Source organism: Cetorhinus maximus, chromosome 6, assembly GCF_964194155.1.
Source record: "Cetorhinus maximus chromosome 6, sCetMax3.hap1.1, whole genome shotgun sequence".
NCBI lineage: Eukaryota > Metazoa > Chordata > Chondrichthyes > Lamniformes > Cetorhinidae > Cetorhinus > Cetorhinus maximus.
In genome coordinates, this window is record NC_135884.1 from 146477390 (window position 1) to 146501440 (window position 24051).

The window sequence follows — 24051 nt, forward strand, 5'->3', positions numbered from 1 at the left end:
GAGATTTTAAAATTTTTGCTAAGCGAATTAGGTGACAAAATAAGAGTGTGAGTTTATCATGGTGTAATTCGTCAGAGTACATTTGCTGTATGAAGTAAATTTAGCCTTGAGTCTTGTATATTCAAGCATCAAGTTACACAGGTATAGCACGGAAATATACCATTTGGCCCAACAATTTAATGTTGGTATTTATACCCCTCACAAGCCTCCTCCCATCCTACTTTATCTCACTCTATCAGCATAACCATTATTCCTTTATCCCTAACATGCTTATCTATCTTCCCCTTAAATGAATCTAAATTATTTGCCTCAAGTAGACAGATGATCGCATCTTAATGCAGTAAATAATATATAGTCCACACTCACTTTCTGTATACAAAATCTCACTTCCAGTTGCCATATTTTTGGCACACTTTTTGTGTCAACTTTTTTCCAAAATATAATGAAAGCTGCCTGTTCTACTTCCCTCCTTCACAAATTGATTCATGTTTTTCAACTTAAATGCGAATGGTAAAATAAAATCAAGGTAAATATGTAAAAATATGACAGGGTGCATGGCTTTAAAATGGAGATGTCTGCACATCCTATTATACCCATCCTCTAGCCTACTCGTCCAGGAGACCATACACTTGGTCTTAACTAGTGAACATGTATAAATGAATACTTGGTTATACAGTATGTGAATATTGCTGAAAAGAGAGGCAAGTTGGGAAGAAGGTGGGGGAATGGCACTAGGCATATTGCTCACTTGGAGCGCCAGCACAAACACGAACGGCCAAATGGACTCCTTCTGTGCTGTAAAAATTCTGTGATACTGTGATGTTGCCAAAGTTTTTCATCTTGCACTCATCAGGACAAATGCAAGAATACCAAATTTCAAACAATCACAACAATTTATATAACTGGAGGAAATGGTGCTGATTGGTTGGCAAGTTAACCCTGATTGGCCGAGGTACTGCCATGGAGGAAGCAATGGGGATCCACAGGCTCCCCAAGCTTCCGGGTGATTCAAAAAAAGTTTGAACATATTCCTTTAGTTTGCAAAGAACAGGTCCATGCGTATGAATGTATGTTGCTTCTAGCAAGCGTAAATGAGCCATATTATGAACTTGACTAATTAACTTAAATTGGTTGCTCGTGTAGCTACTAGCGCACTCAGGATTTTTCAACAAGTGCTGCCCAATCGGGAAATCACATCTAACAGTAAACATTTTGTTTTGGGTTTTGCAAGCGCGGGCTGGTGAGTGGGGTCTGTACTCAGCCTATTAAGAACAACCATGTGGAACATAACGGAATAAACTAGTTGGACCAAATGGCCTGTTTCTGTGCTGTAAAATGCTTCAGGATATAGGGAGCACAAGTAAAATATTTTATTATTTAATAAAATTATGATTGTATTTGTTTTTGTTGTTTAGATTAATTTTACAAAAATACAAGACACTCTCGATACTTCAATTTTCTTACTGTAACGTTAGTAAAGTTTTCAGGGTCACTGTATGTAAGTTGATAACTGGTGAACACCAGTTGTCCCAAGGGAGAGAGGAGCTCCCCAATATCTTCCAGCAGTTTAAGATTAAAGCTAGGAGCTTCTTTGGGTCTTTTGGTGCGAGAAACGATCTTTGGTTCAAGCAGACCACCAGCTGGAAGTTAAATGCCTCGTTTCACAGCACAGCAGAATAAGAAAACATTAAAGGTAGGCGAGTTAGCAATTTGTTGCTCTATTGTCAAAAAAAAACAATGGCACAAAACAAAGCACAGACATAAATGTATGATCCACAGCAAGCTAATATACAACTTACTACTTAATTATTATTATTTTTTTACTTACTGACTTGGCAAAGCTGAAGAAGCTTTTTGTTTCTCCGGTAACCATGTTTGATGAGCCTAGAAGTTGGTGAATACATGGTTGTAATGCTTGCAAGGAACGAATATTCTTTCATATTAATGCAATGACACAAACCACTGATTATTTAACTTTTGTGCTTCTCAAACATACTCAGTCTCTTTAAGCACTGGATGGGTGTGAAACCCGCACTTACCGTACAGAATGTAGGTTCCGAGCGGTTTCAAGAGGCCGAGGCCCTTCCCAGTGTTTTCACCACACAGGCAATCCAGGACAATGTCAACTCCGTCAGGGGAGATTCTGCAGTTAGAATGAAAAATTGACCTTACTACAGAACCTATCTATAGGCAGAGGAATTACGTTGAATTTACTGCACAGTAACAGGCCATTCGCACCAATACCAGTGTTTGTGCTCCACACATGCCCCCTCCCACTCTACGTCATCCAAGCATATCATCATACCCTCCTATTCGTTTCTCCCCCAAGTTGTTAGCTAGTTAATTCTTAAATGCATCCATGCTGTTTGCCTCAACAGCGCAATGTGGTAGCAAGCTTCACATGCTCACCACTCTCTGGCAAACAGGTTTCTCCTGAATTACTTATTGGATTTAATAGTGACTGTCCTATAGTTGTGAGTCGCTCACAAGATTGAAGTGATCCAAAGATGTGCTGCATGATTCTGTATGCATCAGTATGGGAAATACATCAGTGTCACATCCTCTGGTTCACGAGTGCCCTTTAGGGAAGGAAATCTGCCATCCTTACCCAGTCTGGCCTACATGTGACTCCGGACCCGCAGCAGTGTGGCTGACTCTTAACTGCCCTCTGCAATGGCCTAGCAAGCCACTCAGTTCAAGGGCAATTAGGGATGGGCAACAAATGGTTGGCTTGTCAGCAATGCCCACATCCCATGAAAAAATATAGAAAAAAAATAGAAAGAAAGAACTTCCATTTATACAGCGCTTTATACAACCTCAGGACATCCCAAAGCTCTTAATAACCAATGGAGTACTTCTGAAGTGTAGTCACTGTTGTAACATAGGAAATATAGCAGCCAATTTACACACAGAAAACTCTCACAAGCATATATGTGATCATGACCATATTTTTGGTGAATTTGCCTGAGGGATAAATATTTGCCAGGACACCAGGGAGAACTTCCCTGCAAAATAGTGCAATGGGATTTTTTATATCCACAGTAGATGACAAATGGGGCATTGGTTTAACATATCAGAAAGTCAGCACCTCCAACAGTGATGCACTTGCTCATACACTGGGCATGCCAGCTAGATTCTCAAGTCTCTGGTGTGGGATTTGTACCTATTAACTTCTGACTCAGTGACAAGACTGCTACCTCTGAACCACAGCTGACACTGATATCAAACTTGGGATAAAAAAAACAGAAAATCCTAGAAATATTCAATAAATCTAGCCACATCTGTGAGAAGTGAAACAGACCTAACGTTTTAGGTTTGTCACAGATCTTCTACCTCAACTCCACCTTCCCACACTATCCCCATATCCTTTAATTCCCTAAGTGCCCAAAAATCTATCAACCTCTGTCTTAAATATATCCAGTAACTGAGCATCTACAGATCTCCAAGGTAGAGAATTCCAAAAGTTCATAACCCTTTGAGTGAAGAAATTCCTCCTCATCTCAGCCCTAAATGGTCGATTTATTATTCTGAGATTATGACCACATGTTCTAGAATCCCCAGCCAGGGAAAACATTTTGTGGGTCTGCAGGTCTCTTCTTTGCTCTTTTCCTCTTTAGTTCTTTATCGTTTAAGGAGATCCATTGGGAGTGCACTTTGGAAATTAGGATTAAGCTATATTTCTGGCCAGACCAGAGAGTGTTTAATCCACATGCAACCCACACTGAAGCTGACCTGCAAGTATTTGATCTCTGATTGGGGCTCTGAAGAAGAGTCATATGCAACTCGAAACATTAACTCTGTTTCTCTCTCCGCAGATGCTGTTAGACCTGCTGAGTTTTTCCAGCATTTTCTGTTTTTGTTTCAGATTTCCAGCATCCGTAGTATTTTGCTTTTATGCAAGTATTTGATGTTAACACTGGAATTAAAAAGTGAAAACCTCTTTCTCTTCACCTGGCCTGACGTTTAACACGGTAAGCACAAGAAACCCACATTTTAAAAAAAGTAGTTAGGGACTGTGATTCAATCATGGTCATGTTGCTGATGCAACATTGTCAGATTTAATTTTTGACTAAATTATAAATTATCACAACATGAGTTCCAATTAATTGCTAACAATGCAAGCAAAGTACAATACTGGGCTTGTAACCAGGGACTGAGAAAGCTTTATGTTTAAAGTACAGTGAAGTCTATGTATGGTCCTGAGGACTCGAATATCGCAGCCATAACAATGGCTTCTCAATGTCTACACTGACAAAGTTTATTGCAAGCCAAAACCCTGAAGGGCATGGTATCTGAATAAAAATGCCACCTTGTGAGGCTTTACACCCTCAGATATTGCTTGCCCTGTTAACAGGAGGAGATGGTGGCACAGTTTTTTTTTTATTCATTCATGGGAGGTGGGCATCACTGACTAGGCCAGTATTTATTACCCATCCCTAGTTGCCCCTAGTTCAGAGGGCATTTTTAAGAGTTAACCACTTTGCTGCAGGTCTGAGTCACATGTAGGCCAGACCAGGTAGGGACAGTAGATTTCCTTCCCTAAAGGGCATCAGTGAACCAGATGGGTTTTTACAACAATGGTCATCATTAGACTTTTATTTCCAGATTTTTTTTTAAAAAGAACTCCACCATACCAGGGTTCGAACCCAGGTCCCCAGAGCATTACTACTGGTCCAGCAACAATACCACTACGCCATCACCTCCCCAATAGTGGTGATATCACTGCAATAGCTAATGCTCTAGTGACATGGGTTCAAATCCCACCAAGGCAGCTGGTGGAATTTAAATTCAATTAATAAAGTTTGGAATTGAAAGCTAGTCTCAGTAACGGTGACTATGACAACGATCACTAATTGTTGCACAAACCCATCTGGTTCACTAACCTGTAGGGAAGGAAATGTGCCGTCCTTACCTGGTCTGGCCTACATGTCACTCCAAACCCACAGCAATGTGGTTGACTCCTAACTGCCCTCTGAAATGGCCTAGGAAGCCACTCAGTTCAAGGGGAATTAGGGATGGGCAACCAATGGTGGCCCTGCCAGCGAAGCCCACATCCCATGAAAGAATGAAGAAAAAAAGCCATGAGGCCTTTATTCCTGCAAATGCTCTCCTTAGTGTTGATGAAGCTGTTCCAAAACACTGATTTTCCTCATTCGCTCCTGGGATGTGAGCATGTCTCAAAAGCCTGACTTTACTGATCTCCCCTAGTTGTCCTGAGAAGGTGGTATAGGGCCTTTGTTTACCCTCTGTAACACTTTATCACCACATGCTCCGAGTATGATTTTGTTAATAATATCGGATCCTCTAAATCACCATGAGAAATGCTGTGTAGATCTGCTCATAAAATATTTAAAGTCTTGCAAATACAGGAATTTCCTGCAAGTATAACATTTATTTTCAGTGATACTTCTTCCATCGTGCTTTTTTGTCAGGCATTTTTTGTTACACTAAAGTAATTCTATAAATATTACAAATCTCTGATTAAGTCATCTATTTTTGGTCTCTAAAGGAGATGGTACTATTACCAAGGAACATAAGAGCAGGAGTAGGCCATTCAGCCCCTCAAACTTGTTCCACCATTCAATAAGGTCATTGCTGATCTGCATCACGCGTTGGCTCCATATCCAGGAGAGCTGGGGGACGTAATGGGGGGGGGTAACGGGGAAGTAACGAGTGAGGGGGAAAGCCAGAGGGGATGGGGTAAGGGGATGAGAACGGAAACAAAGGAGATATGTGGAGGATGAAGCGATAGGGAGATGAGTAATGGGGAAAGGACTTTGAAGGGACAGGGGTGCAATGATAGCAGGACAGGAGGGGACATCAGGTTGAGGGGGGAAGAGACTGGAGATGATATTGGGAGGGGTGGAGCAAAACAGGCAGGAGCTGAAGAAAGAGGGGAGGGCAGCAGTCTAGAGTAAGTGGAAGGGAGAGGATAGGTAAGTGAGTGGTTGGAAAAAATAACAGGACAAAGCAGGATGGGATGAAATGTTGACGGAGAGGTAAGGCAGGAGTTAAGAGAAGATGACTTTACTATGGAAGAAAGATGGAGGTGATCCTGTGGTCAAATGGGTAGCATACCTCCATCTGAGACAAAACCTCTGGATTTGAGTCCCACTCCAGGACTTGATGGCCAAGAAAGGTGCATTCATAACCTGCCAAACAGCTCTGAACAAGAGTCATACGAACTCTAAACATTAACTCTGTTTTTCTCTCCACAGATGCTGTTAGACCTGCTGAATTTTTTCAGAATTTCCTGTTTCTGTGGTTGATTATCAGCCTGTAAATCCTTCCAATGCACCTATGGCAGACTGTTAAGAGTGGGAGAGTCTTTTGGTCAGCCATGCTTGATGTGGAGTGGTGCCCCTCACGCTATAGCCTCTGGCAAGAGGCTAGTGACCTGTTTCAAGAAAATCTAGCTTTGGAAACAGGCATAAGCATGTGATTTGTTTGCCTCATGAGTCGTTAGAAAAGGAATTGGAAAGCTTCTAAGGTTAAGAAGATGGAAACCTGGATAACATAGACTGAGGTAGGAATTTTCATCAAATGTCGAACACAGGCACTTGTGTTACAAATGTTTCGGTTAAGCTGTGTATTCATGCATAGAAGGCCATAGAATGATGAATCAATCAGACCTTGATTAACTATGATGTAAAGCTCTGGCCTCCCGACTCATTTGACAGTGAGCTTCTATCAGTATAAGCACTAGGACGGGAATGAGGCGGGAAAACAAAAACAGTAGAGAACGCAAGAGGAAAGAAGGGAAAAAGAGGAGAAAGGAAGGAGAGGGGAGATATAGGTGAAAGTAAAGAAGGCAGAAGGGAACCAGGAAGGAAGGAAAAGAAGGGAGCGAGGGAATGGAGAGAGGAGGTATTAAAGAAAAGAGTGATAAAATGTTGAGAAAACTTTATGCTGTCAGACTTTTAATTTCCTGTCTTGTCTCGTTTAGGTAAATCTGTGACCTGATTGGCTGGTAGAGAATCTACACTAAATTTGAAACTAAAACATTGTTAAACTAATTAAACCAAATAAATTAATCACTTAATTAATAAGCAGAGGGTATCTAGACCCGAATCAGGGAATTACTGTTGTTAGAATTTAGCATTTATAGTAGAAATCTAGCCCTAGGGAACATATAGTTAATAAGGAGTCAATAAGCAGTTATTAGATTTAAATTAATTTATTAAATAGTTCTAGAAATGGTAGTTGCTGGGGTGAAGTGCTTCACCTGTGGGATGTGGGAAATCTGTGATGCTTCAAGTATCCTGGACAACTACATCTGCAGGAAGTGTCCCCAATTGCAGCTCCTCACAGACTGCATGGATCGGTTGGAGCAGCAGTTGGATGCACTTAGGAGCATTCAGGTGGCGGAAAGCGTCATTGACAGGAGTTTTGAAGACGTGGTCACGCCCAAGGTACAGACAGTTAGATGGTGTGGCTGTCCCCCTCTCTAACAGGTATACCATTTTGGATACTGTTGGAGGGGATGGCCTATCAGGGGAAAACAACAGCTGTAGCCAGAGCAGTGGCACCACGGCTGTCTCTGTTGTTCAGCAAGGGGGGGTCAAAGCACAGAAGAGCAATTGTCATAGGGGACTCTATAGTCAGGGGCTCAGATAGACGCTTCTGTGGTCGTGAAAGAGACACCAGGATGGTATGTTGCCTCCCCGGTGCCACGGTCCAGGATGTCTCTGATCAGGTATGGGACATTCTGAAGGGGGAGGGAGAACAGCCAGAGGTCGTGGTGCACATTGGTACTAACGACATAGGCAGGAAGAGTGACGAGGTCCTGCAGCGGGAGTTCAGGGAGTTAGGCAGAAAGTTAAAAAACAGGACCTCTAGGGTTGTAATCTCAGGATTACTCCCTGTGCCACGTGCCAGTGAGGCTAGAAATAGGAAGATAGTGCAGCTGAACACGTGGCTGAACAGATGGTGTAGGAGGGAGGGTTTCCGATATCTGGATCAGTGGGATCTCTTCCGGGGCAGGTGGGACCTGTACAAGAAGGACGGGTTGCATCTAAACTGGAGGGGTACCAATATCCCGGCTGCGAGGTTTGCTAGTGTCACTCGGGAGGGTTTAAACTAGTATGGCAGGGGGGTGTGAGCCAGAGCAATAGGTCAGCAGGTGAAATAAATGACTGGGAACCAGTGAATATGGCCAGTAGGACTAAGAGGAAGGGCAGGCAGGAAGAAATTACTGAACACAGACTGGGGTCTGAAATGCATTTGTTTCAATGTGAGAAGTATAACAGGCAAGGCAGATGAGCTTAGAACTTGGATTAGTACTTGGGACTATGATGTTATTGCTATTACAGAGACTTGGTTGAAGGATGGACAGGATTGGCAGATAAACGTTCCAGGATTTAAATGTTTCAGGCAGGATAGAGAGGAATGTAGAAGAGGTGGGGGAGTTGCACTACTGGTTAAGGGGAATATCACAGCTGTACGACACAGGGGGACACCTCGGAGGGCTCACGCAGCGAGGCAATATGGGTAGAGCTCTGGAATAGGAAGGGTGCAGTCACAATGTTGGGGGTTTACTATAGGCCTCCCAATTGCTGGCGGGAGATTGAGGAACAGTTATGTAGGCAGATTTTGGAAAGATGTAAAAGCAACAGGGTTGTTGTGGTGGGTGATTTTAACTTTCCCTATATTGACTGGGAATCACTTAGTGCTAGGGGTTTGGATGGTGCAGAATTTGTAAGGTGCATCCAGGAGGGCTTCCTGAGACAATATGTAGATAATCCAACTAGGGAACGGGCAAGGCTGGACCTGGTATTAAGGAATGAACCCGGCCAGGTGGTCGAAGTTTCAGTAGGGGAGCATTTTGGGAAAAGTGACTATAATTCAGTAAGTTTCAAGGTACTGGTGGATAAGGATAACAGGAGTCCTCGGGTTAAGGTGCTTAATTGGGGGAAGGCTAATTATAACAATATTAGGCAAGAACTGAGGAATCTAGACTGGAGGCGGATGTTTGAGGGCAAATCAACAACTGACATATGGGGGGCTTTCAAACGTCAGTTGATAAGAATTCAGGACCGGCATGTTCCTGCTAGGATGAAGGATAAGCATGGCAAGTTTCAGGAACCTTGGATAACAAAGGATATTGTGAGATTAGTCAAAAAGTAAAGGGAAACATTCATTAGGGCTAGAAGGCTGGGAACAGATGAAGCCCATGGAGAATATAAAGTAGGAAGAAACTTAAGCAAGGAGTTAGGAGGGCTAAAAGGGGTCATGAAAAGTCACTGGCAACCAGGATTAAGGAAAATCCCAAGGCTTTTTATACAAATGTAAAAAGCAAGAGGGTAGCCAAGGAAAGGGTAGGCCCACTCAGGGACAGAGGTGGGAATCTGTGTGTGGAGCCAGAAGAAATGGGAGAGATACTAAATGAATACTTCTCATCAGTATTCACCAAAGAGAAGGACTTAGCAGTCGATTTGTCTAGGGAAGAGTGTGTAGATAGCCTGGATCATGTTGAGATCAAAAAAGAGGTGTTAGGCGTCTTGAAGAATATTAAGGTGGATAAGTCCCCAGGGCCAGATGGGATCTACCTTAGAGTACTGAGGGAGGCAAGGGAGGAGATTGCTGGGGCCTTGACAGAAACCTTTGTATCCTCACTGGCTACGGGTGAGGTCCCAGAGGACTGGAGAATGGCCAATGTTGTTCCATTGTTTAAGAAGGGTAGCAGGGATAATCCAGGAAATTACAGGCCGGTGAGCCTTACGTCAGTGGTAGGGAAATTATTGGAGAAGATTCTTCGTGACAGGATTTACTACCATTTGGAAGCAAATGGGCGTATTAGTGAGAGGCAGCATGGTTTTGTGAAGGGGAGGTCGTGTCTCACTAACTTGATCAAGTTTTTCGAGGAAGTGACAAAGATGATCGATGATGGAAGGGCAGTGGATGTTATCTACATGGATTTCAGTAAGGCCTTTGACAAGGTCCCTCATGGCAGACTGGTACAGAAGGTAAAGTCGCACGGGATCAGAGGTGAGCTGGCAAGATGGATACAGAATTGGCTTGGTCATAGAAGACAGAGGGTAGCAGTGGAAGGGTGCTTTTCTGAATGGAGAGCTGTGACTAGTGGTGTTCCGCAGGGATCAGTGCTGGGACTTTTGCTGTTTGTAGCATACACAAATGATTTGGAGGAAAATGTAACTGGGCTAATTAGTAAGTTTGCAGACGACACTAAGGTTGGAGGAGTTGCAGATAGTGAAGAGGATTGTCAAAGGATACAACAGGATATAGATCGGTTGGACACTTGGGCGGAGAAATGGCAGATGGAGTTTAATCCGGACAAATGCGAGGCAATGCATTTTGGAAGGTCTAACACAGGCAGGAATTATACAGTAAATGGCAGAACCCTTAAGTGCATTGACGGGCAGAGGGATCTGGGTGTACAGGTCCACAGATCACTGAAAGTGGCAATGCAGGTGGATAAGGTAGTCAGGAAGGCATATGGCATGCTTGCCTTCATTGACAGGGGTATTGAGTATAAAAGCTGGGAAGTCATGCTGCAGCTGTATAGAACATTGGTTAGGCCACACTTGGAATATTGCGTGCAATTCTGGTCGCCACATTACCAGAAGGATATAGAGGCATTGGAGAGGGTGCAGAGGAGGTTTACCAGGATGCTGCCTGGTCTGGAGGTTATTAGCTATAAGGAGAGGTTGGAGAAACTCGGATTGTTCTCACTAGAGCGATGGAGATTGAGGGGCGACTTGATAGAAGTTTACAAAATTATGAGTGGCATGGACAGAGTAGATAGTCAGAAGCTTTTTCCCAGTGTGGAAGAGTCAATTACTAGGGGACATGGATTTAAGGTGAAAGGAGAAAACTATAGAGGAGATGTGCGGGGCAAGTTTTTTTACGCAGAGGGTAGTGAGTGTCTGGAATTCGCTGCCAGAGGAGGTGGTGGGAGCAGGTACGATAGTGGTGTTTAAGAGGCAGCTTGACAAATACATGAATAGGATGGGAATAGAGGGATACGGACCCCGGAAGCGCAAAATGTTTTAGTTGACAGGCAATATGATCGGCGCAGGCTTGGAAGGCCAAAGAGCCTGTTCCTGTGCTGTACTTTTCTTTGTTCTTTCTTCGTCCTTATTAAAACAGCCACAAGACAACTCAATAGCAGTTTGAATGATTTTGGCAAACTCAATTAGCAGGAAATGTTGATGTCTTCCACTGTTTGGTACCCAGAGATAGCCTGAAGAATTTCCATGATGATTATGTTCTGAATCAATGATCCAGCTTCTCTTTTTCATGTACTACTAGGGCAGCACAATGCTTATAAAGTGACATTCCTGAATGAACACAAGTTAATGTCCAACTTGAGACCAGTTTTATGCTGTGAGCAGAGAACTGTTTTGAAATTGTTTTAATTTGTTCCAGCGAAGAATCTTAAAGGACATCAGAGCAAATTAACCTATCTGTCTTGACTGGAGTTAAAGCCAAGATCCCTGAGGTGAAGGAATATTGCAGCACCCAACCCCGCAACATTTGTTTCCCTGATTGCTGTTGAGTGAATTTTATTTATCTTTGTTCTTTCACATCAGTCCTAAGCGAACATACGGTGTTCTTAAAGCAACATATCCTTCAATCTGGAAAAACACAGCAGGTCTAATCCATGGAGCATCCGTGGAGAGAAAAACAGGGTTAATGTTTCAGATTTCCAGTGTCCGCAGTAATTTGCTTATATCCTTCAATCTGTTTGTTTGATTTTGGAAGATTTGTGTTTGTGCCTTAGCTATTCAAGGAGATGCTTCATTCTTTGCTCATGATTTGGGTAGTGAGATTTAGGTCAGGATTCTCATTTATGAGGCATGTCATGAAAGTATAACAATTCTCATAATATTATTGTGAGTTATTGTAAAAATAGCATAATAGTAGGGTTTAGATAGTTTCTCTAATGCGTGTGGGTGGGGGGGATTTAATTGAATTGGAGACAACTGGTCTGGAGGCTTTGACTCATCAAAAGAAGCTAGGTTTGAAATGCTGAATACGTAAACATGACTGAAGTCTTAGAATGTAAGGTGAGGAGAATTTGCATTTTTAGATTTTCAAAGAAGCTAGGCTAAGCAGTATGTTTATTTTTCCCAAAGGTTACTGACGATATTTAACACCTTGAAAGATTTAAATAATAAGAAAGGTACAGTCCCAAATACATATGGGAACAATGGAATTTACATTAAAAGGGAGAAACATGTATAAAGGAGAATGAGGCTCTGTGTTAGGGAAGGCATTGTAAAATCTAACAGAAGTGTGGGAAGCCTCTAGTATTTGTGCATTAAGCCCCTGCTGTCTACAGAAACCAAAGCTGGGAAAAGGCACTTTGAATTCTACTGTCCAGGGTATTGCGTTGACTTGCCTGGATCTGTTTAAAATCTATTTGTTTTTAATGTTGCCTTAATTGGGGGTGTAACTGGAAGCCAGATTAATTAGGGTTTTAGGAGTTATTATAATAGTAATTTGTAGACCAATGTATGCACTTGAAATCTTTTCTTTTGTTAATAAACGTTTATTTTAGTTTTCTAAAAAAAACTGAAGTCTTCATGGACTAATTACTTCTGGATTCAGGGCACGCACCTCAAAATAAATACAAATTGCAAAACCGTTGTGTTAGCGAGATCGAGTTTCCCTCATGGATTCGATCCAGCTGGCACACATCATCTGCCACATCATAACAGATGAAGCTAGAGTAGTGCTGGAAACTTCTGTCAGCACCTCTAAATCCAACACAACTATGACCCATTTCTCTGAGACAGGGCTCATCAGAAAGGTCAGTTTCCCAGCAACATCCAGCAAGAGTTAGCCAAAGATATTGCCATTTCAGAAGAGTAGGTGTAGGATAGGGGAGAATATTAGAGGCAATGTCCCATCAAAAGCCTTGTCTGAGGCCACAGCGTTTGGCAGTTCGATGTTGGATACCAGACTGGAGGTTACCAGGACTTCTCCCTAATGCCCCAGTCTGGAGCCTATCACCATCTGTGTTCCAGAGAATGGCAGTAACTCAGGAACAGGCATCTCCCCCTGACTGCCATTGACCCATGCCAGATGGAGGAGGAGTGGTCAGTGTGGGTGGGGGAAGGGAACTGCAAGCCAGGCTGTGAGGGCAGCTAGTGACCTCACCATCCTACATTTTCCTGGAATCTCCACTATGATCCCACCCTATTTTACATTACTAAGTTCCCCTGAGGGGTGATCTGATGGAGCTCTTCAAGATTATAAAAGCATTTGATGGAGTTGAGGTAGAGAAGATGTTTCCACCAGAACAAAACTAGGCACCATGAAGATGATAGTCGCTAATCTAATAGGGAATTCAGGACAAACTTCTTTACCCCTAGCGATGAGAATGTGGAACTCACTACCATAAGCAGGACAGTAAACTTTGTTATCTGGCACTCTACCAACCAGAATTCTCCACTAACCCGAATTTCTGATGGTTCCCCTAATACTAAGCATCGCTTTACCAAGCGGAAGCAATTACAAAATTACCTGGAACCTGTACCTGTATACTGTATTATTTTACACTTTAATTTATGTTTTAATGTATTGTTGAAGATTGGAAGTAAAAACAATACTAGAATACTAGATTGATAGGAGATTTACTCGATTGACACCTGGAATGAATGGGCCATCTAATGGGGAAAGGTTAGATAGGCTGAGCTTGTTTCCACTGGAGTTTAGAAGAGTGAGGGGTGATTTGATTGAAGTATATAAGATCCTGAACGGCCTTTACAAGGGGAACGTGGAAAAGATGTTTCCTCTTGTGAGTGAGTCCAGAACTAGGGTGCACTGTTTTAAAATTAGGGGTCGCCCTTTTAGGACAGAGATGAGGGAAATTTTTTTCTCTCAGAGGGTTGTGCGAGTTTGGAACTCTCTGCCTCAGAAGGTGGTGGTGGTGGGGTCACTGAATATTTTTAAGGCAGAGGCAGATAGATTCTTGTTCGACAAGGGAATCAAAGGTTATCGGGGGTAGATGGGAATTGAAACTTGAAACACAAACAGATCAGCCATGATCTTATTGAACCTCCACCTTAAAAATATTCAATGACCCCCCTCCACCGCCTTCTGAGGCAGAGAGTTCCAAAGTCGCTCAACCCTCCGAGAGAAAAAATTTCTCCTCATCTCTGTCCTGAAAGGGCGACCCCTAATTTTAAAACAGTGCCCTCTAGTCCTGGACTCATGAAAAACAGGAAACATCCTTTCGATGTCCACCTTGATGAATGAAAGAACACCTTTCATTCTTCGCAATTCTAGAGAATACAGGCCCAGTTTCCTCAATCTCTCCTCGTAAGACAATCCTGCCATCCCAGGGATTAGTCTGGTGAACCTCCATTGCACTCCCTCCATGGCAAGTATATCCTTCCTTAGATAAGGGGACCAAAACTATGCACAATACTCCAGGTGAGGTCTCACCAAGGCTCTATATAACTGCAGCAAGACACCCTCACTCCTGCATTCAAATCCCCTCGAGTTGAAGGCCAACATACTATTTGTCTTCCTAATTCCTTGTTGTACCTTTTAGTGACTCACGAACAAAGACACCCAGGCCACTTTGGACTTCAACACTTTCCAAAATCTCACCATTTAATTAATACTTTGAAATTCTGTTTTTTTCCACCAAAGTCGATAATTTCACATTATTCACATTATATCCCATCTGCCACATTCTTGCCCACTCACTTAACCTGTCCAAGTTCCCTTGAAGCCTCCTTGCAGTCTCCTCACAACTTAAATTCCCACCTGGTTTTGTGTCATCAGTACTGATCCTTTTATTACCCCAGTAGTAACAACCTGCCATCTTGAAAATGGTCCGTTTATTCCTACTCTTATGACTGTTAACCAATTCTCAATTCATACCAGTATATTAGCCCCAATCTCGTTTACTAACCTCCTGTGTGGGACCTAATCAAAAACCTTCTGAAGATCCAAATACACCACATTCACTGGTTCTCCTTTACCTATGCAACAGGTAACATCCTCAAAAAAACTCCAATAGGTTTGTCAAACTTGATTTCCCTTTCATAAATCCATGCTGACTCTGCCCAATCATATCATTATTTTCCAAGCATATAGTTATCAAAACCTTTATAATAGATTCTATCATTTTTCCTACTACTGACATCAAACTAACAGGTCTGTAGTTCTATGCTTTCTCTCTGCCCTTCTTAAATAGTGGGGTTACATTTGCTGCTTTCCAGTCTGCAGGAACCTTTCTAGAATCTATAGAATTTTGAAAGGTAGCCACCAGTGCATCCAATATCTCTCTAGCCACCTCCTTTCATCTGGGATGAAGCTCATCCGGTCCAGGGGATTTATCAACCTTCAATCCAATTAATTTTTCAAGTACTACTTCTTTATTAATACTCTTTTCTTTCAGTTCCCCATTTTCACAATCCCCTTGGTTCCCCAGTACTTCTGGGAGATTTTCTGTATCCTCCTCCATGAAGGCAAATCCAAAATAATTTAGGTTTCTCCACTATTTCCCTGTCCTCACTTACAAATTCTCCTGTCCCCACCTGTAATGGACCCACATTTGTCCTTGCTAATCTTTTCCTTTTATTACCTCACTGGTAACAACCTGCCATCTTGAAAATGACCCATTTATTCCTACTCTCTGGTTTCTGACTGTTAACCAATTCTCAATTCAGGGGGCTTTCTGTCAGTGCTGGCCTGCACCCACATTGACATCAGTGCCCACCTTCCTCCTGCCCCCACCCCAGCAGCTCTGAGCTTCTCAGTGTGCGCCAGTGTTACTGGGGATATGAAACCACACAACTAGGCCTCAACACGTCAACCAAAGCATTAAAACAAAACAGCCCTGATGAAGGGTTAACTACTGCATTCCTGTTGCCAATTGTGCATTTGTTTGGGCGCCAATTCCATCCTTCTCTCCAATCTGCGTGTCACCTTGAATCAGACGTTTTTGCAACCTTGATGCCAAGCTCAGCTTCCAAACCCATATTCCCTCTGTCACAAAGGCCTTCCTCTACCTCCCTAGATAACCGACACTATCCTTGCCTCAGCCTGTCTTCTGACAAAAACTCATTCACCCTTTGTCAAGATCAGGCTCAATTATTCCAATAATCTCCTGTCTGTTCCAAACTCTCCAACATCATTAACTCATTTGCTCATCCATAACTCTCCTGTTTGTATAATAGCCTGAAACATTTGGCTCGCTCGTCACCCCTACAGTCACTGGCTACATTTGTTCCCTGTACGCCGATGCCTTAAATTTAAAATTCTCATCTTCACGTTTAAGTCGTTTCATGGCCTCATCCAACACTATCTCTGTCACCTCCTTCAGCTTTACTGCCCACTGAGATCTCTTTTTGCCTCCAACTTGGGCCTTATTGTGTGCATTCCAGGCTCCCTTTCCTCCACCGTTAGTGGTCAGGCTTTTAGCTATCTAGGCCCCATGGTCTGGAGTTCCCTCCTTAAAACTTGGGCCACATTTTTTTTTTTTACTCACCCACTCTTTGTTTTGGTGTTGACCTGTGTCTGATTACACTTCAGGGAAATGCCTGGGGACTTTGTTCCAGATTATAGGCGCAATAGAAGTTCAGGTTATTGTTGCTGCTATTGTTGAGATTCTTGTTGAAACTTCCCAAAGTTTCGCAAGTAGACAAAAAATAAACTGGAAGCCAGCGATTGTTTGAAATGGGTGGAGTATATTTCAGATTTCCAGCCTTCACTGTGTATCTTTTCACCTCAACCTGACTTGCAGATTCCCTTTTATTCATTCTTAAGATGTGGGTATCCCAACTAGGCCAGCATTTGTTGCCCATCCCTAATTGCCTGGCTTGCTAGACCATTTCAGAAGACAGAGTCACATGTCGGCCAGACAAGGTAAGCAAAGCGGGTTTCCTTCCCTAAAGGTTATGTGATATTTTACAACAATCAATTAAAACTGTCATGTTCTGGCTTTCAATTCCTAGGTTTATGAACTGAATTACAAATTCCGCTCGCTGCCATGGTCAGGATTTGATGCCCCAGAGCATTAGCCTTGGTTTCTGGATTACTAGTCCAGTGTCATTACCACTACTCCACTGTCTCCCCGCTTCCTTTACTCACTCCCTCTTCCATCTCTCCCCCATCACTTTTCTCACTCTTTCATTTATCGACTGTCTCATCCTTGCTGTAACATTTTTCTTTATTTTCTCTGCCAGTTGCATCTTCAGTCTGTGAAGCTCTTGGATTCCCCTAGTTCTACTTCTTATGAATACAAACAAATACATTTTGCGTGCCTGAGAACCTGTATGAGGAATTTCACGTTTCTGGCATTTTACAGTTTCACCTCAAAGACTTTGGCATACCTTCTCCATCCAAATGCAAAGAAAATAACATTTTCTTCAAAATAATTGAGTGCAAAACATGACACACACACACACACACACACACAAATATGATGAGTGACTGGATGATGTCACTGTTGAGGTGCGTAGGTTGATGCAAGTCAGCAAATCACCCAGGGAAGCCATCTGTTGCAATGTTTGTATGAACAAGTTATTCAGGGCTTGTTTTGATGTGACCTCCTTTAATCAATTACAGAATCGCAAATCCTTTAGTGCAGAAGGTGGCCATTCAGCCCATCGAGGCTGCACTGGCTCTCTGAAAGAGCATTCTAGTCCCACTCCCCTGCCTTTATCCCCGTAACCTCGCACATTCTTTCTTTTCAGATAGCAATCCAATTCCCTTTTGAATACCTCGATCTAAACTGCCTCCACCACCCTCTCAGGTAGTTCATTCTAGATTCAAATGCCCTCTTCTGTACTCTCTCCAAGGCCTTCACATCCTTCCTCAAGTATGGTGCCCAGAACTGGACGCAGTGCTCCAGATGAGGCCTAACTCGTGTCTAATGCAAGTTCAACTTGTATGAGGAATTTGGGGGAGGCAATGGCGTAGTGGTGTTGTCACTGGTATAGTAATCCAGAGACCCAGGATAATACTCTGGGGACCTGGGTTTGAATCCTGCCATGGCAGATGGTGGAATCTGAATTCAATAAAAACCTGGAATTAAAAGTCTAATGATGAGCAAACCACTGCTGATTGTTGTAAAGACCCATCTGACTTCACAAGCCTGCTGTCCTTACCTGGTCTGGCCTATGTGTGAGTCCAGACCCACGGCAATGTGGTTGGGTCTTAAATGCCCTCTGAACAAGGGGAATTAGGGATGGGCAATAAACGCTGGCCTAGCCAGCAATGCCCACATCCCATGAGTGAATTAATGAAAAAAATGACCTCCTTACTCTTGCACTCAATGCCCCTACTAATAAAGTCGATTTTTTTTCCCCCACTCTCAGGATTGCTTTTATCTTCAACATAGTTACAGTGTTCCCATCAGGATTTAATTTTACTTTTGATCCTTAAAAGGTGGCTTCCCTCATGACTGAAACCATGATGAGAGTCTTCTTATTTTACTGAAAGGCCCGGTATTGCAAGGGGAATAATGGTGATGTTAATAATGCTGACTGTCATAACGAGGTAAACTGAACAACAAGTTCTTGTGTCTGTTGAAATCCAGACGTTACTGTCGGAGATACCTTGCTCCTCCACAGGGTGGGATGTTACAATCCTCGGCCAATCCGCTCATCATCGAAATGAATACAATGGAATGGATTTGCTTTGCTTTGTTTGCCCACCTTTTCCACACTAAAAACAGCCGAAGAAGTTTGGGGCATTTTTAATTAGGAAGGAAAATCGGGCGGGACGTATAAACGGAGACTTATCCACAACTGTCAACTTCCCACCACCATCGAAAATCTGCTCCTGGCTTTGGACCTGAAGGACATGCCCCACTCTCCAGCAAGTGCCAATCCTTTACCTCAATGAGCACAAAAGCCCATCCCTAAATTACTATTCATAAAGAGTTTAAAGGTAGGAAATAAAAGCCTGGTACTCTTCATCAGTTTGCATCCCTCCATAAAATGGTGTTAAAATTTAAACATTTATATGGGTTAACTCATAGAATTACACAGAATATATGGTACAGGAACAGACCATTCAGCCCAACCAGTCCATGTTCATCTTTATGCTCCACTCGAACCTTCTCCAATTCTTCCTCAGCTATCAGCATAACTCACTATTCCCGTTTCCCTCATATACTTGCCTAGCCTCTCCTTGAACGCCCAATCAAACTTTACATTCACTGAGGTAAGAATATAAGCCCCAGATGAAGAACCATTGAGGCCAGTGTGGACCTCCTCGATTCAATTCTCCCTTTGCCCATATCGTTGTCTGAAGGGCCTGACTCACGACTGAGTACAGTTCACCCGCTGACCACAAGCTTACAGTTCAGTGCCATGGGTCACCACCCAACATGGAGGAGAGTCTTGTGGGCTCCGAAAGTCCCTTGAGTGGTGTCCTCGGGAGCCCCTTGCTCCTGGCCGGGCCACCCATTGCGGCAAGTTCAACGGGAGGTGCCAGGCAAAGTGTGGTGCAAAAGATCTCAACGGCAGAACAGGCGAAGGAAGACTGGCTGCCTCACTGGCTGTGAAGGAGGGAGAAGGCAGCAGCAGCAGGGTGGTCCCAGTCATCGCTGTTCGACACATCACCGAAATCTGATCACCAACCCGTCAAGATCACGTGGGCAATGATGGTGCTCCGACATCCCCACATTAAACAAAATCACACACAGGCTTCTACCAGGGTCCAGTAGCTGATTCCTGTGCCAGTGAAGGACTGGGTGATGGGGACAGGGCTGTGAACCTGGCAAATACCCAGTTAAGAATCTGCACACAGGTGACAGATGCAGGAAGGTTGTCGGACACCTGTGTCGGACAGAGGTGTCTTTGGGCAGCAGCATCTGTGCCTGGGCAGTTCCTCAGCCAGGTTGACCACTTCCTCATGTTTGAGGCTGAGCATTGAGTGTCTGTAAGCTATTTGAATGTGGAAGGCATCACAGCCCAGCTCAACCCAACATCTGCATGCGCAGCCTTCGCAAACAGTGAGGGAAAGGAGCTAGTGGTTGGGAGTGAAAGCAGATCGGAGTGGTGGGGGTTGGCGGGGGGGGCATTGGGGAGGGGGGACAGGGTGGGCCGGGGGGTTGGGGGTGGGGGGAGGCAGTGGGGGTGCTTTCATTGGATTGTGATCTGGAATAGAAAGTCCAATTAATAGTTCCCCTTTCTCGGCTAAAGGCTGTGATACACCTTATTACAGCCTCAGGTGCCATCCCAGATGGGACCAGCCAGCTGAGCATTGACCAAGGATTGAACCTGCACTGTTCCTGGTCTTTATATACCTCTACACTGCACTCTTTACCCACACAGCCTATCAGGGCAGCTCTCCCCAATAATACCAGTCTTGGGTGTTGAGGATTGGCCTCCAGGCTTTTCAAGCTCCTTACCTTGATCTGTCTTACCTTTTCACATCCTGCACATAATCAGCATTCCTGTCGATGAGATGAGTGATGGAATCCTTGATAGCTTCGTGCTTAAAGGAGGAGGCGGTCCCAAACACGGTCACGTCTGGAATAGTGGAGCAGAGCTGGGCGACGGCTTGACCCTGTAGCAATCAGATTCAAATCATATTTTAGTTTGAACATCTGACAGTGGTTTGGCAAGCAGATGTACAGACACTTCAAAAAACATGTTTTCACTCCTGGTGAGGAGTTCATTTGGTGCCACACACACGTGCCACAAGATTAACAACAGGAGGTAGTTTTAGCGTTAATCTGTGCCCAGTTGCTACAACTCACCTGGGGTCCTGCTCTTTGCCTGGACCAGAAATAAAATGACCCTGGGTGGGGGTCTTGTTAGGATCTCTATCCAGTGACTTCTGCTGGGAAATGTGTTTATGTAACTTGAGTGCAAAATCTAAGCAGTTCAGTACTGAGGGAGTGCTGCGCTGTCAAAGGTGCCGTCTTTCAGATGAGGTGTTAAATGGAAGCTCTCTCAGGTGGATATAGAAGGATCCACATCCCAAGGGTAGAGGGAGTTCTCCCCAGTGTTTTGGCCAATATTTATCCCTCACCCGGCACCTAGAAACAGACCATTTAATCATCATCCCACTGCTGTTTCTGGGATATTGGTATGGCCAAGTTGGCTGCCAGATTTCCCTACTTGACAACAGCAACTAAAATTCAAAAGCGGCTTCACTTACTGCATTGCCATGCCAGCTTCACCCAGATAATGGTAATGTGGCTGGTGCCAGTCGGAAAAGCACCTTTGTGCTTTTTGAAGAGAGATGTTTAATATTGATTTTCTGTTTCTGGCCTCATAAACACGTTATGCAGAGGTAACAAGTTCTGATCCTCGTACAAAACATTAGCCCACCTTTTGTTCTTTCAGATGTTGACTGATCTGTCAAGCATTTGCAGCTTTTTAGAAAAAAAATCTATTTTTACTTTCTGATTCCAGCATTCATGTTTCTTTGTTTTATCCTGAACATGCTTTATTGTTCTGATCCAACCAGGGCCAATTATTTTCACTGCAGAGAAAATGTTCAATTACTTGAAAAGGTCAGTCTCTCTGTATCCTCAGAGCCAAATATATACATCAAAGTAAAACCAAATCAAAGACATTTCAGTTTGTAGAAAGAAATATTAGCATATTGATGTTCTGTGCAAATGTAAGTAATTTTTTTTTTTCAGCATCATTAAGGCCCATCATCGCATGGAATTAAATCTAGTCTACAGCACAGAAACAGGCTCAAGTGATCTTTGCCAGTGTTTATGCTCCACATGAGCCCCCTCTCACTCTTTGTCATCTAACCCTATCAGATCACATTATCTGCTCCAGTAGCTGAAGTCTCCCCACAACTTCGACACTGTGGAACTCCTCACCACCCTCAGAATCATAGCATTGTTATAGCACAAAAGGAGGCCATTTGGACCACCACGTATATACCGGCTCTCTGAATGAGCAATGCACCCAGTGCCATACCCCTGCCTCCTCCCCGTACATTCTTCCTTTTCAGATAACAATCCGATTCCCTTCTGAATGCTTCAGTTGAATCCTCCTGCACCACACATTCTGGCAGTGCATTCCAAGATCTTAACCACTCGCTGCATGAAAAAGTTTTTCCTCATCTCGCCACTGCCTCTTTTGCCAATTAACTTATATCTGTGCTTTCTCGTTTTTGATCCTTCCACCAATGGGACAGTTTCTTCCTATCTACTCTGTCCAAACCCTTCATGATTTCGAAAGCCTCTAAGTCTCCTCTCAGCCTTCTGTCCACCAAAGAAAACAGTCCCAGCTTCTCCAATATATTTACATAAATTAAGTTCCTCGCCCCGGAACCATTCTCCTGAATCTTTTCTGCACTCTAACGCCTTCACATATTTCTTAATATCATCATTCCTCCCTTTTCCAACCAACCTAACACTATTTCCTAAAACAAGTTCAGCCATTGCTTAGCTTAACTTTCTGACAGGTTTCATTCTCTTGCCGACTCAGGGTCCTGTGTGAATGGCAGCAATCCTACACTTCTGGCTCATTAATAGAAAAGGTTAAGCACAAAGTGTGTTTTGCCCAATCTTTCTGCAGTTACTGGGCCAGAATTTGCCATCATGAATAATAATCACATTCAAGCATTCGCCCTTACTTAAGCGCAAATGGCGCAGCAACTTGAAGCAGGGGCAGATGTGCAGCTAAAACCAGATTCCAAAACGAGTTAGCTTTGTGAAAACAGCATCTTGCTGCCTGCCTCTCCACTGAATGGTGTGACATTGCTGTATTTACATGGTAGCAAGGAAATAAAGGCACCACAGGTAATTAGGCCTAGTACTTAGTAGCATAAGTACCCTTTTAATAAGTGTTAACTATTGCCACCGAAAGTTAACCATCATAAGTGTGGAGTCTCATTCCTTCAGATTTTAATTGGTGTTGGAGATTCAAGGTATTGGAATATTTAAATTGCAAAAGAAAACTTGTTTTCTATTTCCTTTCCATCTCTCTCTCTCTCTCCCTCTTTCCCTTCATCCAATCTTTCTTTCCTTCTCTTTATTTCTTTCTCTGCCGCTGATCTGCTACCGAATTCACCGACTGTGTTATACACTTCCTTCTCGGTGCTTGCGCTGGTTAGTGCTCAAATCTTCAATCTGATTGGTTACAGTTACTTGCCCTGTTCATTCGGGTCTCAAATGTCCCGTTGCCCTTGTTTTGTGACCTTATCAGTTCCCATCTTCAGCAATTTGCAGCACAAAACATCATTGTGATAAAATAGAAAAGAGCAGGCCTAACTGACAGTAGATACTCTTTACTGCCATACTAAAACAATTTATGACCCATTCAATCAGAATTATGAGCGAGTCTGATAAAGTAGATAGGAAAAAGCTGTTTCCACTGGCGGGAGGGTCAGTAACCAAAGAATACTGATTTAAAATAATTGGCAATAAATCTTGGAGAGGAACACTTTTTTGATTCAGCGAGATATACTATTGTGATCTGTGTCAGGGAGATATAATAATATTATTGGAATTTATTGTAAAAGAGTGGTATCTGTGTCTGTGTCTGTCTGTGTGTGTGTGAGACACTTAATTGCATCAAAGGAAGCTGGTCTGAAGGCTTTGATGAATTAGAAGATAAGATAAGTTTGAAACGTTAAGTAGGCAAACATGGGGAAAGTTTAGAATGTAAGGTGTAAAAGAACAATAGCATTTTTAAATAAACCAGACTACATTGTTTTCAAAGGAGGGGGGTAATGTGTCACCCAGCCAGGTGAAGTTCAGAAACAGTGTGTTTATTTTCCCAAAGATCACTGGTAAAATTGGTACTATGATAAATTTTTATGATGGGGGAAGTAAAGTCCAAAGACATAGTGAAACAATGGGAACTTGCACTCAAAGGGGAAAATATGTATAAAAGAGAGAAAGCTGTGTGTAAAGGCAGGAATTTTAAGATCTAACAAGTGTGAAAAGCCTTCAGCATCTACTCCTCAAGCTGATTTAGAAGTTATTATAGTAGTAATTTGTAGACATATGTATGTACTTAAAATAATTTCTCTTATTAATAAATGTTTAATCTAGTTTTGTATAAAAAAAAAACCCTATAAGGCTTGATGGTCTTATTACTACTTAATTCAAAGCCTGCATCTCGAAACATACAAATTGCA

The 24051-nt window shown here is 43.0% G+C and overlaps 1 protein-coding gene across 2 annotated transcripts in view; it reads right to left on the minus strand.

Annotated features, from left to right (window-relative positions):
- Nucleotides 1-24051, minus strand: part of vat1l (vesicle amine transport 1-like) — a 199836-nt gene that overhangs the window by 132676 nt on the left and 43109 nt on the right. For both annotated transcript variants that reach the window (XM_078544638.1, XM_078544637.1), the window contains exons 4-6: nucleotides 20360-20502; nucleotides 2040-2143; nucleotides 1829-1884 (exon numbers count right to left, since the gene is read on the minus strand). In XM_078544638.1, coding sequence (XP_078400764.1) covers nucleotides 1829-1884; nucleotides 2040-2143; nucleotides 20360-20502 — 303 coding nt within the window. The remainder of the gene's footprint in view (nucleotides 1-1828; nucleotides 1885-2039; nucleotides 2144-20359; nucleotides 20503-24051) is intronic.